At 27.3% G+C, this 15,034-nt stretch overlaps 2 protein-coding genes across 4 annotated transcripts; one reads left to right on the top strand and one right to left on the bottom strand.

Annotated features, from left to right (window-relative positions):
• Positions 1 to 1,436: 1,436 nt before the first annotated feature.
• On the bottom strand, positions 1,437 to 6,311 carry LOC126835757 (uncharacterized). Of its 2 annotated transcripts, none has more exons than XM_050568553.1 (5): positions 6,255 to 6,311; positions 5,539 to 6,161; positions 5,346 to 5,462; positions 2,756 to 2,965; positions 1,437 to 2,674 (listed from the first exon to the last, which is right to left on the bottom strand). In XM_050568553.1, the coding sequence occupies exons 1-5, from the start codon at positions 6,261 to 6,263 to the stop codon at positions 2,578 to 2,580; spliced, it is 1,056 nt and encodes a 351-aa protein (XP_050424510.1). In that variant the 5' UTR covers positions 6,264 to 6,311; the 3' UTR covers positions 1,437 to 2,577. The 2 variants fall into 2 exon arrangements, with proteins under 2 accessions (XP_050424510.1, XP_050424508.1); XM_050568551.1 differs by having other exon boundaries at positions 6,220 to 6,308.
• A 3,195-nt stretch (positions 6,312 to 9,506) lies between these two features.
• Positions 9,507 to 14,558, top strand: LOC126835737 (uncharacterized). 2 transcript variants are annotated; one of them, XM_050568519.1, is made up of 4 exons: positions 9,507 to 9,864; positions 9,959 to 10,093; positions 13,919 to 14,208; positions 14,274 to 14,558. In XM_050568519.1, exons 1-4 carry the CDS (start codon positions 9,646 to 9,648, stop codon positions 14,413 to 14,415), a joined length of 786 nt encoding a protein of 261 aa, XP_050424476.1. In that variant the 5' UTR covers positions 9,507 to 9,645; the 3' UTR covers positions 14,416 to 14,558. The 2 variants fall into 2 exon arrangements, with proteins under 2 accessions (XP_050424476.1, XP_050424477.1); XM_050568520.1 differs by lacking the exon at positions 9,959 to 10,093.
• Positions 14,559 to 15,034: the final 476 nt, after the last annotated feature.

Here is a 15,034-nt window from a genome sequence, read left to right as displayed (position 1 = left end):
AAGATGAAACCAACATAACAAATATTTTATAAACCTTAACGCCATAGACTTATATATACAGGCAATTAAAATTGTGAAAGCAAGAACTTGAGTTCAAGCATATCATATGTTTAATTATAGAATTATACTTTATAATAATAACTAGTTAACATTTAAGTTTTAGTGGTCTTTTTCATTAAAAAAATGTAATCTTATTTTAAATGTATATAAAGAGAATGTACATACACCAATTATATATGTATACATGACGATATAATTCAAAATTTTCAAAAAAATGATTGTCTATATTATTGTTTTTTTTATCTCGGCAATTCGGGTCATTAGTTAGACAAAGTTTAATATAATAATTGTTTTGGAGGTACGAGTAAATTTACTCGTACTTTGTAAATCAACTTTGATTTACACACATATTTCTCACTTGTCTTTTAAACTCATTTTATTTCCTACGTCTATATTCTTTTAAGTATACTTCATCTTCCTCATATTTATTATTATTATATAGTTATTAATTTAGATAACATTATACCGTACTGTAGTATACATAATTTTATCACAGAATACATGACAACGGGGGAGCGCTCTTCATAATGAAGTGACGTGCATTCCATTACTTTTATGCAATCAGATTTATTCTTCTCTAACATATCAGAATTGCCGTCAGGAGAAAAACGTTTATTTATTAGTTAAGTGAAGAGGAATGTTCATTTTTCGATCAATATTCGATGAAATAATCCAAATGTTTTTGAAATGTAAACGTAAATGCGTTTTACTAGTCAATGGTAGTTTTCGTGTAAAAGCCTTTTTATAAAATGGAAAGATGAAATTTTAGAGGGAAAATCATATTCTTCGTTAATATATTTAACATTTGGTAATCTAACCTTTTTTTTAACATTGACCTATATTAGTGTACTTAAGTATTGGTGTTATATTTTAAGGTAATAGATCTAACGATTATATTATTATAAGCTTATTATAACTAGTAGATCGTGACCCTAAAAGTTACGATAAGAAAAGGAAGCAATTCGTAGTATTTTCTCATACAACATATTATATTTTTATAATTAAATTTTTCTGATAATCTAACTTATAATAATTATAAAATAAAAAAATAAAAAACCAAAATCGTTATGAGAAATGAGAAATCAAAGACGTAGTCCTTAAATACAAATAATATATTTAAACTAAATTTAAAAAGAGATGTACTAAACAGTTAAAAAAATACAATTTTAAAAATTACAACACTTAAATAAAATTATAATAACAATAAATAAATTAGTAAATATAATAATAGTTGTAAATACTTAATATTTATCCAACTAGGGTTTTCATTAAATTTATGGTTTTTAAACAGATTTTTAGTATTATTAACATACTTTAACATTGTAGTATTTTATTATCATACTTATTAGCTTAAAAAGTCGAAATGCTATGTAATTTTGTTTAATGAATCCATTAAAATTAAGTACTAAACGTTCCATAAACCTCGTTTGCACCTATCACGATAGTCTATAAACAGTTTATGGAACCAATAAAGTTAGTGCAACCTAACATTTTAAACAAACTTATGTTTAAAAAAATACCTTGTTATTGTTATTATAATTAAGTTTTATAATATATGCAATATAAATTTTATAAAATGGTAACTTATATATTTGATTAACTTTTAAATTAAGAATAATTTACTAAAAATGTTGACTGATCGGTATCTTGTTTTGAACAAACTTGATTTAGGTTTAAAATATAGGACGGAAGGAATAGTGGGAAATAGTATTAGATTTATCTGTGCTTATAACTCAACCACACTCCACCTCTTGTCCTACATTTTTAACTTTAAAAGTAATTATTCAAAACTGTTTAGAAAATTATTCTTAATTTAAATAAAGTTAATTAAATATATATGTTACCATTTATGTTTCAAAACTTGATAGAGCTCTGGAAAAAACTAAACACCTATATATTTAGTAATTTTATAAAATTGTAAAATAAATATATAACATTTAATAAAAATAAAAAACTTCAACATGGAACTATTTTAAGTGATGTTGAGTGTCTTACTTCAAATGGAACACCCAGAAATTAGTATCTAGTAAATTATACTATTTGTGATATTTACTACAACTCTTAATCTCAATATTATGTTATTTAATTTTAGTTCGGAATTCAATAGTTTTACATAGAGTTAGATAAATATAAACAAAATGCATAATATGTATACATTATTCATAATACATATTATATCGAAGTAAGTGGCTAATCTGCGATTAAACATAAAAGTATACATTTTACTTTTTAGAACTATTACTGTTAAGAAAGTGGTAATTTAAAAAATGTGTCATCAATCACATTCTTGGTAGAAATTCATACTATATCTATAAGATTTAAATTTGAGTAATTTTCAATTTATGACTACCGCGGTACGAAAGTTTGCCTAGAGCTAAAACAACTTCCGACATAGCCATTAAACATGACATTCCGCGCATGCATGATATTTTTTGAACAGTATACCCACAAAACTATGGAATTCTATAGTAGTATTAAAGTTACTCCCTACTTAATTATTACCATCATTCTTGTTGTTTAAATGTTACAAATATATTCTTGACAGCTGTCTATAGATATATGCGTAGCTAATTTTATGATATTTGTCATTGAAGTAGTAAATGGTTCAGTTGAACTGAAATAAAATATTTTGAGAGATTAATGTTAAATACTGTACTTTGAAAGCATACAGTTTACAGCTTAGGTTAGGACTTACTTGTACTTAATTTCTTGTAATAACGATTCAAGTTCAGTGATTGAGTAGTTTAGCTTCAAGTTTTCACATAATTTTCGTTTTGAACATTCGTCTAAATCATCCGAAAACTTATCTTCTGCATTTTCAACATTTCTTCCTACAGCTTTCTTTTTTAGTGCCTTATATATACTATTGTAAGTACTTGGATAATGGGAGACATTTTTCGGGACTCTATTAAAAAATAAAAAAAATGAATAGTTATTTTTAATTAATTGTACTTAAACACAATGTTATAAAATGTATTTCAAATCCTATAGAAACAGTACAAATATATATTGAACTACGCATATAAGAATATATTAATGCACATTTAATTAAGGAAAATTACTTGATTATTTAAAATTAACTTTAATTAGCCACAACTAATCAGGTGTTGGTAAATTAACATTTATAATTAATCAATATAAGAAAACCGTTGTTGATCAAACATAATTTAAAGGTTAATAAGACAAATTATTCTAGACTGAAACTCAATTTTTACAGTGAATTGCGATTAAGATTATTATAATGTGGGATTAAAATTTTTTTTTTATTTAGACGATTTTTTAAACTACAAACAGTTTACAGTGAAATTATTATACATGAAATGCAAATTAAACTAATAAGAAGTAATATGTTCTGATTTACAGGACGCAGGTCTGAGCTGTCGATAGAGAAAAACGTTTATTATGCGCAGCTTTCTGAAGCTAATATTGGCTGGATTTGCAAACAAAAAAACAGTCATATATATATATATATGAGCTATACTTATTTTGAATATTTTACGAAATATAATATAAACTAATGTAAACAATTTTGATAAAAGAGAGTTGTTTCAAATAAATAATATACCAACGGCATTAAAACAAATAAGTGATTAAAATAAAAAATTAATAAATTACCGTATATTTCTAATGTATTTTATTATTATATAAATCTGAAGCTAGTATATTGTTTTGAGTAGGTGAGTGGCGGTCAACACTAATCAAAGATTGTGTTGGTGTTAGTTTTCAATTATTACATTTTTGAGCACTATAAAATGTGTGTAATTATAAATTATATACAAATATAAAGCTTTATATAAATAGAGAGTGTAATAACTTTTTAATCTTGTCAAGGCCCTTAACACATAGATTCAAATTATTTTTGAAGTTTTTATAAACGGATATGGGACATCTGTTAAAATTACTAGACCTAGAAATTCTAGCACTCGATATCCTCCGGAAAAGAGAAAACTCTAGGTAGCCTTTTGTCTTCGTATGAATAAGCAATGATGCGAAAATAACAGAACTAATCAGTGAGGTGCGAAATCAGTATAAACTAACAGTGAGACCTTTTGGAAATAAATGTTTTTTTTTATAAAACACCAATAACATTGAGGACTTTCTGGCTATCATTAGTCGTCTCTTCGAAATGAGACTTATACTTTCACTTTACAATATACCGGCTTACATAAAAGTAAACTTCCTAAATTATTACTCGTAGTTAGGCTTATTATACGACCACTCACATATCGTAATTTACTCATGGGTCTATAGTCTTTAATTATAGGTTTAAATAATTTTGGTTTACCAATTAAAATATAAAACAATTGGTTCGAGGGAAATAAACAAATAAATTTACTAGGATAAATTAAATGATGTATTACACTTGTTTTATGCTAATCAAAAGACTAAATGAAGACGAAGAATATTTTTAAAAATTGTGTTATTTGTTGTTTGTACAACAATTACTTAATATATTAATATTATCAGTTATAATAATTACTTAATCAACAAACAACATGCGCGGTTAATCATTATTTATGTAACGTTTTGTGAATGTTAAGGACGTTCTAAAAACTTAAGAGCTTTCGTAATTGTTTAATAAATTATTATTAATATGAAATTGAATTATTTAAGATACAACATTTTAAAGTCTGACTTTTGAAAATCAATTAAATTCAAATAATTTAATTACTACCTATTTACCGGACTGCTGACTGTGCGTCAGTAATTAGTTATGGCATCTTGCACAGTTACGATTTGCTAGCTAAAAAGTATACTATATAAATAAATACTGATTGCACAAAAGAACCAAAATAATTCCAAACATAAATAAAGTACATGTGAGTCAGTTTAAGCACATTTATTTGTTTTAAAAACATAATACATTTGCGCTACCATAGTATGATCTGTAACTTATGTACCTATGTTTGTACCTCACCCCACTGTACCCCGTTGGTTTTCTTTAAATATATATATTCTCATATTCGCAGACCATAGAATTGTTAAAAATGTATTAGCAGCACAACATGCATAAAATGTTTATACTATTCCTTCTATACATGTCCTAAAGCCGCGGCGTGAAGCTGTTACAGGGGTCTAACGCAACTGTGACTAACACGGCCTAATGGGAAACAGCATCCCAATCACGCCAGTTACGCTAGTACATTGTCAAGCTATGCTACAGAAATATTACATTCTGTATTATGTGTAAATTATATATTTTTTCCGTTCTTTACTGTACACATTTTCTATTTTTTATAATTTAATATTTTTTTAAATTTAAAGGTAGTCTACTATGTACTTACTGATATGGATTTTGCGTAGAATTAACTCGGATCACTGTAGGCGGAAAAGATGCAAAAAGTATACCGATTGGCAGAAGAGAAGCCATTACTTTTAGAACGCTTTTCCATGGATCCACTCTAAAATTGTGATAATAACTGTGATGGAATTTTCAATTATACAATAAATAGTTATTCTTATGAATAAAGCGCTTACTTTTTTTTTGCTAGAGAGTGGTGGTATGACATTGGTGGTTCATGCACAATATCGGGATAATGTGCCATTTCATTACCATGATAATTTCTTACATTTTTGTCATTAAAGTCATTATTGAAATTGGGTGTAATTTCTCCGCTGTCGTGTTTTATTGGTTTAAATTGTGGTAAGACTTCACCATATTTCATCGGACTTCTGAACTCTGGTGGTTGTGACTTGTTATACTGATGTTCTGAATAATGTTCCTGTGTAGCTTGTGGAAACACTACGCCAGTATCAGGCCTTTTAGGTAATTGGTAAATTAAATGACTAGGAGGTATATTAAAGTAGCTGGGTTTGTAGAAAATTTCTTGCCTGACTGGTGGACTTGGCTTTTCAAAAATAGGGTTACCATCTGGTCTGTAGTAGTTGCTTGGCTGAAAGTCTTCGAAGACTTCAATAGGGCGAACGGATGAAACATTAATAGTACTCTTTACAGAAACTGCTGTAGCTTCAGTGACTTGAAGCACTTTTTCAGTATTATCTTCGGTGGTCTCTACTGGTTCAACTGTTGTTGATACATTAACATCCAGTTGCGGTCTTTGAAATGAATTGCTAATGAGCATAAACAATAAAAATGCTGCCTATAAAAATAAATGATTAAATAAATAATTAAATACCTATTATCATTTAAGTTATTACATTTATACTATTTTGTAAGTTCATATTTCACTTACTTTTTCCATATTAAAATAATCTTAGAAGTTATACCTCTTCACATAATTCTCGTGCACATTAGAATGAACCCAGTTACAAGGAAACTGAATACCTTTATTAAAAACTTTTTCATTGTTTGTAATCAAGAAATGGAAGAATGTGCAATTACGTTTGTGTATGATATTAGTAAGTGCACAACCGTAGTATGACAATGTTGATACTTTCTTTTTGCCTTATGTAATCTGTATTGTCTATGCAGGTAAACGAAAACGAATTAACTATTGTAATGTTTAAATGTCCATCTTTTCTTTATTTAATACTATTGTCAAAATATTTTAAGGTTATTTAATTGTAAATATAATAACTATACTTCAAAGTTACGGGGATATATTCTAATACATTATGCTTGCACGCTAAATAATTATGATATTAAAATCGTTCTTAAAATATAAACACATGAAGTCAAAAAGGACAATGGTTGGATGTCGATATTAATACGCTTTGATGAAAATCTATGAATAGTATATAAATTAGTGATGGGAATCGGAAAATCCGGATTTTCACAAAAAAACGCTATTTAAGCTACTTAAAAATCATATAAGTGTTAAATAATTTTACAATATAAAGCTCTATATCTAAGTAACATTTTTTTTGATAAATATGTGAAAATAAAACAAAACACCAAAGAGATAAACTGCTTTTGAATTTCGGATTTGTTGAAATCCGAAAATCCGGAATCCGAAATCCGAAAGCATTTTATAGACAAAGTTAAGAGTTTTTTTAAAAAATTTTTATCAACAAATTTTACTTAGGTACACATATTTATATTGTAATAGTATTTAATAATTATATGATTTTCAAATGACTTAAAAAGCGTTTTTTTGAAAAATCTGAATTTTCGGATTCCCATCACTAATTTAAATACAATTTGATTTTAACAAAAAGTGTATGTATTACACTTTTTAAAATTATGTATTTTTATTATATTTATATTTTTTTATTCCTGTGACATTAATATTTAATATATTTAATTTGCTGATTATTTCGTGTTTATTAATATTATATTTATCATTTAATTTATACAATACTAATATAATACAATATTGCGTATAATTACTATATAACAACCGTTATTACTATTATTTACTATGTATACAAACATTGATTATTATGCTATGTCTCTTGACATCACGCATGGTGGACTGCTTACTTGAATAAAGTTGTGAATTTTCTTCTGTATGCAGAACATATGCAAATATTGGGTTTAACCTGAGAAACGGTTAAAAAAATTTTGTTTTTTAAAAAAGGAAAAAAAATTATTATTGTGAAAAGTTATCTAATTATAATTTTAGATAAAACTAATTTTACGAATCAAGGGTTGAAGTACTCCTCATGAAATTTTCTAAGGTGATTTTAAATAAACTTCTTGTGAATAAAATCATGAATTATCTATAGGTACATCGAAATCTAAAATTATAACATTTAATAATATCAAGAAGTAAAGAAGGTTTTTTACATTCTATCTACCCCAATACCAATTGCATACAATATCAACTCACCTAACATCATAAGAAATGGACGGTAAAAAGTTATGAAAGTTTAATGAACACTGTGTTTTTAATGGTTATGTCTGGTTTAATAGTTAAAGTTTATTATGCAGTCTTATACTTATGAATCAAAAATACAAGTTTATATTTAACTTTTCATATTTATTTTACTCATCAAGTAAAAAATATTTCTACACCTAGTATATAAAATAAATGTAATATTTATTTTAATAAATTGGTTATTAGTTATTAGTAATTATTAATACTAGAACACCAATAAATATTTTTAATTATTAAATTGAAATGATTAAAAAAATTCATCAAAATATTCCATCAAATATTATGATAAACCTGTTTGTTATTTAGTTAAGATCGCCTTAAAGCTCGTATATAGGCAAATTAGTAATAAAAAAGTTATTGTAATTGTAGATACACTTGTTTTACTTGTGTAAAGTATTATTTTAACATAATATAAAAAAAATGTATAGTATTAGTGCCGTGAGAATGCAATATTAGGCAATACAACTCACATTAAAGATCATAAAAAAGATGGTTAACTTTTATACTATTTATACTATGTATCGCGATTGATGCGCGCATTGATGTATAGATGAGCGTTAAAAAGCAAGAAATAATTAATTTATTATAAGTAATTTAACTTGGTGTTTGCCATTACATATAATATTAACTCTGTATTCTATTGTATCCTGTGTAGTCACTTAATTGTTTTTAGACATTTAAAAAGAAAATATTAAATGTAAAGAATTTTATAGAATTTAGATAACGCTGCGATTAAAAAAAATGTATATTGTCTATGAAGTTGTTAACACTAAAACAAATTGACCACAACAAGGAAATACAATTTTTAAAAAAATATATTAAAAAATACTAATTACTACAGTTGAATTTTGTGTGTATTTAATGATACTAAGATCAGCGAACCATATTGAAGTTGTGTATGTAGTACAGTTAAATTTTTATTTATACATTTGTACAATGAGAAACTATAAATACTATTTAATCAAATTAAAAAAAAAAAAATTATTTGAAGAGAAAAGTCATTAAACTATTAGTAATAAACCCGAGTAAAAAAAAATGCGATACATGTATAATGTATATTTGCATTTTACATATATATATATATTTATATTTTCTTACAATATTTTTTGCACGATAGCGAATAAACAAAATATATTTACTATTTGTTACTAGATAAGGGATTGTTTTGACAAAATCATTTATATAGTAACAAATAGTAAATATATTTTGTCTATAGAACATATTTAATTGTCAATTTTCAAAATTCTATAGAAAAAATTTAATCATTTTTGTAAAATATGAAACAAGTTTTGAAAAAAAATATTTAATACCAAACATAATTTTACACTGTCTATCGACTTATATAAATTAACGTCAATTGTTATGCGGAGAAATCTCTCTGGTTTCTTGAGGAAGTCGGCTGACTTACCTAAGTTTGAAATGCTTGTATGGAGTATTGTTATAATTGTGGCTAAACCATTGTTTATTATGCTTATGCATTTCCGCTTTAAGTACGTCCGTTGAAAGCAAGAAGTGCTATCCTAACTATGTATACTGTTTTAATAATAATTGCGACATGGAGTTCAAGCACAAACAATATGCGACACTTTTACTTTCATTCGCAGTAACGTTTCAAAATTGGCTCCAGATCGGTAGGCTTTACCATTTTTATATCGAGCGCGTTCATATAAACTGTGCAGTTTCCAGTGTTCTCTCACAAGCTATATATCCGTTAGCCAGTGCCTTCTATTTAACAAATATCTACAATTTCTTCACTTGTTTTTTAATAAAAAAAATATTTAAAACCGCGGCTTATTTACAGACCATGCAGACATTAACACCACACGTGATCACGGCTGTGTGCCTGTTATTGGCTATTCGTTTGGCATATGGACATGTGATTGACCAAGGACAGCAGGAGCAGCAGCAACAACAGAAACTGAATGAACAAGCGCCGGCACAAACGCGGGGCTTAGACGCTCAGTCGATGATTTCTGGCATAGCAAATTCGCTGATGAGCAGAACAGGAGGAACCAGCAGTCAAGTACAGAATAAATGGGTTTTATACATTTTTGGGAGGCACTAAAGTAGGATGTTAATTGTACGCTATGAAAATAACACGTGGAACGTATATTTAGAATTATTGTATAGACACGGAGGTAAAAAAGAGAAACGCCCCGGGTTTCTGCAAAATGTCTTCCTTGACTACCTTAGCCAGTCCTTGTCGATTTTTCAAGATGGCCAATGGACTTTGCGATCTGCCCGACATTTTGGCTAGTATTTCTTTTTTGTATCCTCCGTCCAAAGTTTTTTCGTGACTTTATTTTTATAACTAAAATCGATTTACTTTTACTTCAGACTTCATTAATAACAATCTATCGAGTATAAAATTTACTGACATTTTTATAAACACTTTATTTATGCAGTTTAACTTGGTTCTTCTAACTCACATCATAACTTTGAACATCTTATATTTATCTACACTGACCATTGAAAGTTGAAACTGCTAGCCGTTAGACTACTGCCGACAACGTGATGAATGTTTCGTAAACCATAACTAATAACAATATTAATTGAAATAGGATGTTAGCAAATGTGGCAATATGTGAAGAGTGAAAGTGTCAAACGTTCCAAGTGCCAAAGTATAAAAATTTAACTTTATAATTTGATTTGTATTTTATTCATTACCGGAAACACTTTAACATATTTTTGAGTTTAAAATATGCTTGTTTTTTTTTTATAAATAACTATTGTTTACTTGAAAAATTTACAAAATTGTTTCCGGTAATAAATAAAATACAAATCAAATTATAAAGTACAATTTTTATACTTTGGCACTTGGAACGTTTGACACTTTTACTCTTCATGTATAATGTAATAATATCATGTATGTATACTATGCTATAATAATATATTATCATTATATGATTACACAGATTTTAAACTGTGAACCCCCCTTCTTATATAGGATAAACACGTTAGTTAAACTTAAAGGGTTATATTTAAATTTAGAAAAATTTCCGATTTGCAATTAACAAAATTCGTTATTAACTCATATTTATCAATATAGTAATATTATAGATAATATCATATATTAAGGACACAATAGATAAGAACGCTAAATGTATGTCCATCAATATACAATACCAAACTTAATCTATAATAATGTATATAATATCATAATATTTATACGTAATCATTAAGGAGGGCAAGTAGCCGTGTGGGTAAGGCGTCTGTGTTTTAACCCTCACTGTATCCGATTTGACACTTGGACTTGGGCGCTCCTCTAGTGAAAAGGGACGGCCATTTCCCTCCTAGATAGCAAATTTGCCAAGAAAGTGATGGCAGCGGCGGGCCTTCAAGGTCTGTTAAGCTAGATGACGATATAAATCACATTATTTTAAAATTATATTAATTAGTAAAATTATAATACATAAAAGCTAACTGTTTAATTTATAGCTCAAATTAAGTGATTTGTAACCATTATGTCCTTAAAAAATCTTTGTAGATATTCTCATATTTATTCAAATAATCTTAATTGAATGGATACTTAAGGAATTACTACTTTTACATTATTTTATAAAAGGATAATTAAACTTTCTGCGGGTATAATAGCGGTACAATTTACGTTTATTGATAAATTTTAGTTTCGATGCGGAGGGAATGTTTTTACTATGATGGGTTTTTACTTTTCATTTTTATGACTGGGCGACAATATCAATTATATTGCTAAACCGACTTCATGTGGCAAGTTTATAGATCTGAAATCGTACCTAATAGGTACTTCATTGGGCCAAAAATTTAAAAAGTCCACCCTTTTCCCTTCAAAATCGAGACAAGCATCCTTAAAATTTACACATTTTTCATCTTAAAATTAATTTTAATTTAACTTTATCAAAAATCGTCCAATTACTTTTAAATTTTTGCGAGCTGCTTTTTAGATAATAATGTACTACTATACTACAGTAAAAACTCGAGAAAATATCAATATCTCTTTCCTTCAGGAAGGACAGGGTACTGGGGCGAAATGTAGGTCCGTGCAATTATACAATTTGGTCTGTTAATTAAACAAAAATATCAGTTCTGATCGATTAGTTAAAGGAAAATGATGGATTTAACGAACTCAAGATGTCCAAAACATCAGAGGCCCTAAGATAGATCACCCTCTCGCTTTTTGGGCCAGGCCACCACTTTTTCTTTCAGCTTTTTTCTTTATTTAGCTTTTTTATGTGTAGTCTTATGACTTAAAGTCTGAAATTTAGTCTGAATGAAGATCTATTAACAGAGATATAGTAGGAATACATATTATATGTTTTAAAAATCTGTGGTCACTTTTTTTTTTATTCAAACACAAAAATAGGGAAAAATCGTGCTGTATTAAATTCCTGGGTTGCTATGTGAAAATTAATCAACGCTGTAACCTAAACCTATCTTGAAAAACATTTTTATTAAATTGTTAACACTTGTTTCACGATAAAAGAGCATAAATGGCAACCAATTATTAATATAGAGTAACGATCAACCCTAATCGTAATTTATAAAACCCTAACGTTAAGTAGTATATAGATAGTATTCTGTTTTGTTTGCAAAGTAAATATAAATATAAAAATTTATATAAAAAGAAATCCTAAGGACCTGTGACTATGTAGTATGTGACATTTATCTATATATTTTTATTCTTTGTACACTGCTCTTTCTGTCATAATATAATACAGAGTCTAAAGTCTCAACTTTTAAAAATCCATTGTTTAAGCTTCCATAACGTTCAACCGATTGAGCTACATTTGGCTATGTCATAACAACATTCTTTGTTTGTCGAAGTAAATTATTATTCGACTTATTATTTATTCCATTTCATGGTATTGGACGACATAATTTGTCATTATTTAAATAAAAATAGTTTTTTACACACATTGGCATAATATATTATTGACGTATCTAGATATTTTATTAATGCTTTTGATTGAACTAGACGTATTTAAAGTGTAGAACAAAATTAGTTTTATTTTTACATTATCTATAAAAACGTCTAAATTTCAAATGATATATTTTGTTGTATTATAATATATCATATTTCGTAATTTTTTTTTAATTTTCCAAAGGGAAACGGCTCTATTTAAAACAAAACCAACACAAACTGCTCCTGTTTTTAAATATACCTAACTAGGTTTTTTAGTGTTTTACATTTCACAATCTTTCCACACTAAAAATTAATCTATTACAGCTGTGGCTAGACTATGACAACAATTGTGTGGATCGGCGACGCGAATAATTCTCTTCCTCGTTATTGTATGTATCTCAACAGTCACGGGACGTTTAATCTGTTATATTAAAATTATATTACAAAATCGTGATAATTTTATTTAACGAAATAAAACCACGCACATTACTTATATTTTAGTATAAACACATTACACATTTTTTTTCAAAAACGGCTTTAACTGTAATTGACTTGAAATGTAATTCATAATTAGTTCATATTACATCATTTATCTTATAGAAAAACTTATGAGGACCAACTTAATTCAACTGAATTGTAACTTTAAACAAGGTATACTTTAACATTATTACTATATCTTGAAACTATTATTTTGAGTCCAATTTTCCATTGGTTTTATTTGTGATACTTTTAATTAATGTCACTGAAGAGATTACTGTTTAAAATTATTTTATAAATTATATAATTTTTTAATAACAGATTTCTAACAGTTTAGTGACTGAAAATAACGTTTTGACGTTAATTGTAATCAATAAACTTTGACGAGCAACAGACATTAGACTTAAAATATATATATATATATATATATATATATATATATATATATATATATATATATAGATGCTAAGACTTTGCCTTTCGAGTTGAGACTTTATACTTAATGATAAAGAATCATAATGGAAGATAATTTTACCGTGCCATGTGCACTTTTGTACTAGCATACTGGCTCTCAGAAACCTAAAAAATGACATACAAATTACAAACTACGGTTACTTCGGGTCTTTTATTCTGCTTTTCTGTCTTTACTCCACACCCCCATCATTAATTGGTGTCATAAGATGTCTGTTTCTAATTTTTTTTTTTATTAATTTGTATTTAGACGCTTAGTTTAAACGTTTCCAACGTGATGCTGATGGTTGTACTTAAGGCATTAATTTGGGGTGCAGCTTACATGACAGGCGGTCACAAAGGACGCAAAGAAGAGTCGTCTTCTGGTCTAGGAGACATTATATCTGAAGCGGACATATTGATGTTTCTTGGTTTTTTGGTTGCTGATGACTCGGGACAGTACGATTGTTTAAACCGTGTAGCATGCGAACAGCCGACAAAGGCAACAAGTTACTTAAAAAGTGCCGAAATGGTTTGGAATGCTGCAAAAATACTAGACGGGTAAAATTACTTGAATAATATAATAAAACTAATGTAGTTTTCTAAATTTTATCGCAATATTCCAGTATTGTACCAATGGACTCCAAGTATGAAAAAATGTTGAACAGACTACAAGAGGCAATTGAGGATGGCAGAGCGAATGCCGACTGTCAGGCCATATACAAGTGTTCGGAGCCGCTAAATGATAGATTTAACAACATAATATAAAGACTTATTTCGTTATTAAAAATAATTTTATGGAATTCTAAGTCTGATCAAATGATTTTACGTAAAAAATCATAAATATTGTTATGTATGCTTATTGCTTACAGCATGTATCAACTAAACAAAGGTTTTTTTTTGAAAAGTAATTTTTTTAATTAATAAAACAAAAGGCAGCGTAGAATTTATTCAATATATAAAGGGTTTAATGAAATTAAGTTAAGTTCCGTTTGTTGTATTTTAAAATATGCATAGTTAATTTATGTTTGTATAACTAAAAACAAATATCATTACTATCTCTATAACACTATGTTCAATTAACTATGTTAATGGTTTTTATTGAAAAGATGATATAAAATTATAATTTTATTAAATTGTTGTTATTTTTTTTAAATAAAAGTTTTTATTTGAGTCGTATAATCTATATGCATATTATTTAAACATTTTATTTTGAATAGATATTTGATACCAACCTAAGTGGAGATGCAAGAATATTCAGATATCTAATAACGAGTCTCAGGGTTTCGTACAGACACTTTGAGATTTTAGAAAAGATGAAAAATATAGTATTAGTCCTTGACTAATTATGTTTCTCTTTCTCATTATCTATGTTTTTACCAGCCCT

This window comes from Adelges cooleyi, unplaced genomic scaffold (genome assembly GCF_023614345.1).
Source record: "Adelges cooleyi isolate 19-005CV unplaced genomic scaffold, UGA_ACOO_1.1 ACOO_flye_CR_arks_rails_tigmint_CR_PRNA_23, whole genome shotgun sequence".
NCBI lineage: Eukaryota > Metazoa > Arthropoda > Insecta > Hemiptera > Adelgidae > Adelges > Adelges cooleyi.
Note: the sequence above shows the minus strand (reverse complement) of the source record. Positions and strands in the feature narration are given on the sequence as shown.

Coding starts and splice junctions, on each gene's coding strand:
- LOC126835757 (XM_050568551.1), bottom strand. CDS start 6,243: ATGAACTTACAAAATAGTATAAAT. Junction 6,162..6,219: donor ACTTACAAAATAGTATAAAT/GTAATAACTTAA, acceptor TTATTTTTATAG/GCAGCATTTTTATTGTTTAT. Junction 2,675..2,755: donor TTACAAGAAATTAAGTACAA/GTAAGTCCTAAC, acceptor ATTTTATTTCAG/TTCAACTGAACCATTTACTA.
- LOC126835737 (XM_050568519.1), top strand. CDS start 9,646: ATGCAGACATTAACACCACACGTGATCACGGCTGTGTGCCTGTTATTG. Junction 10,094..13,918: donor GCGATCTGCCCGACATTTTG/GCTAGTATTTCT, acceptor ATTTGTATTTAG/ACGCTTAGTTTAAACGTTTC. Junction 14,209..14,273: donor GCTGCAAAAATACTAGACGG/GTAAAATTACTT, acceptor GCAATATTCCAG/TATTGTACCAATGGACTCCA.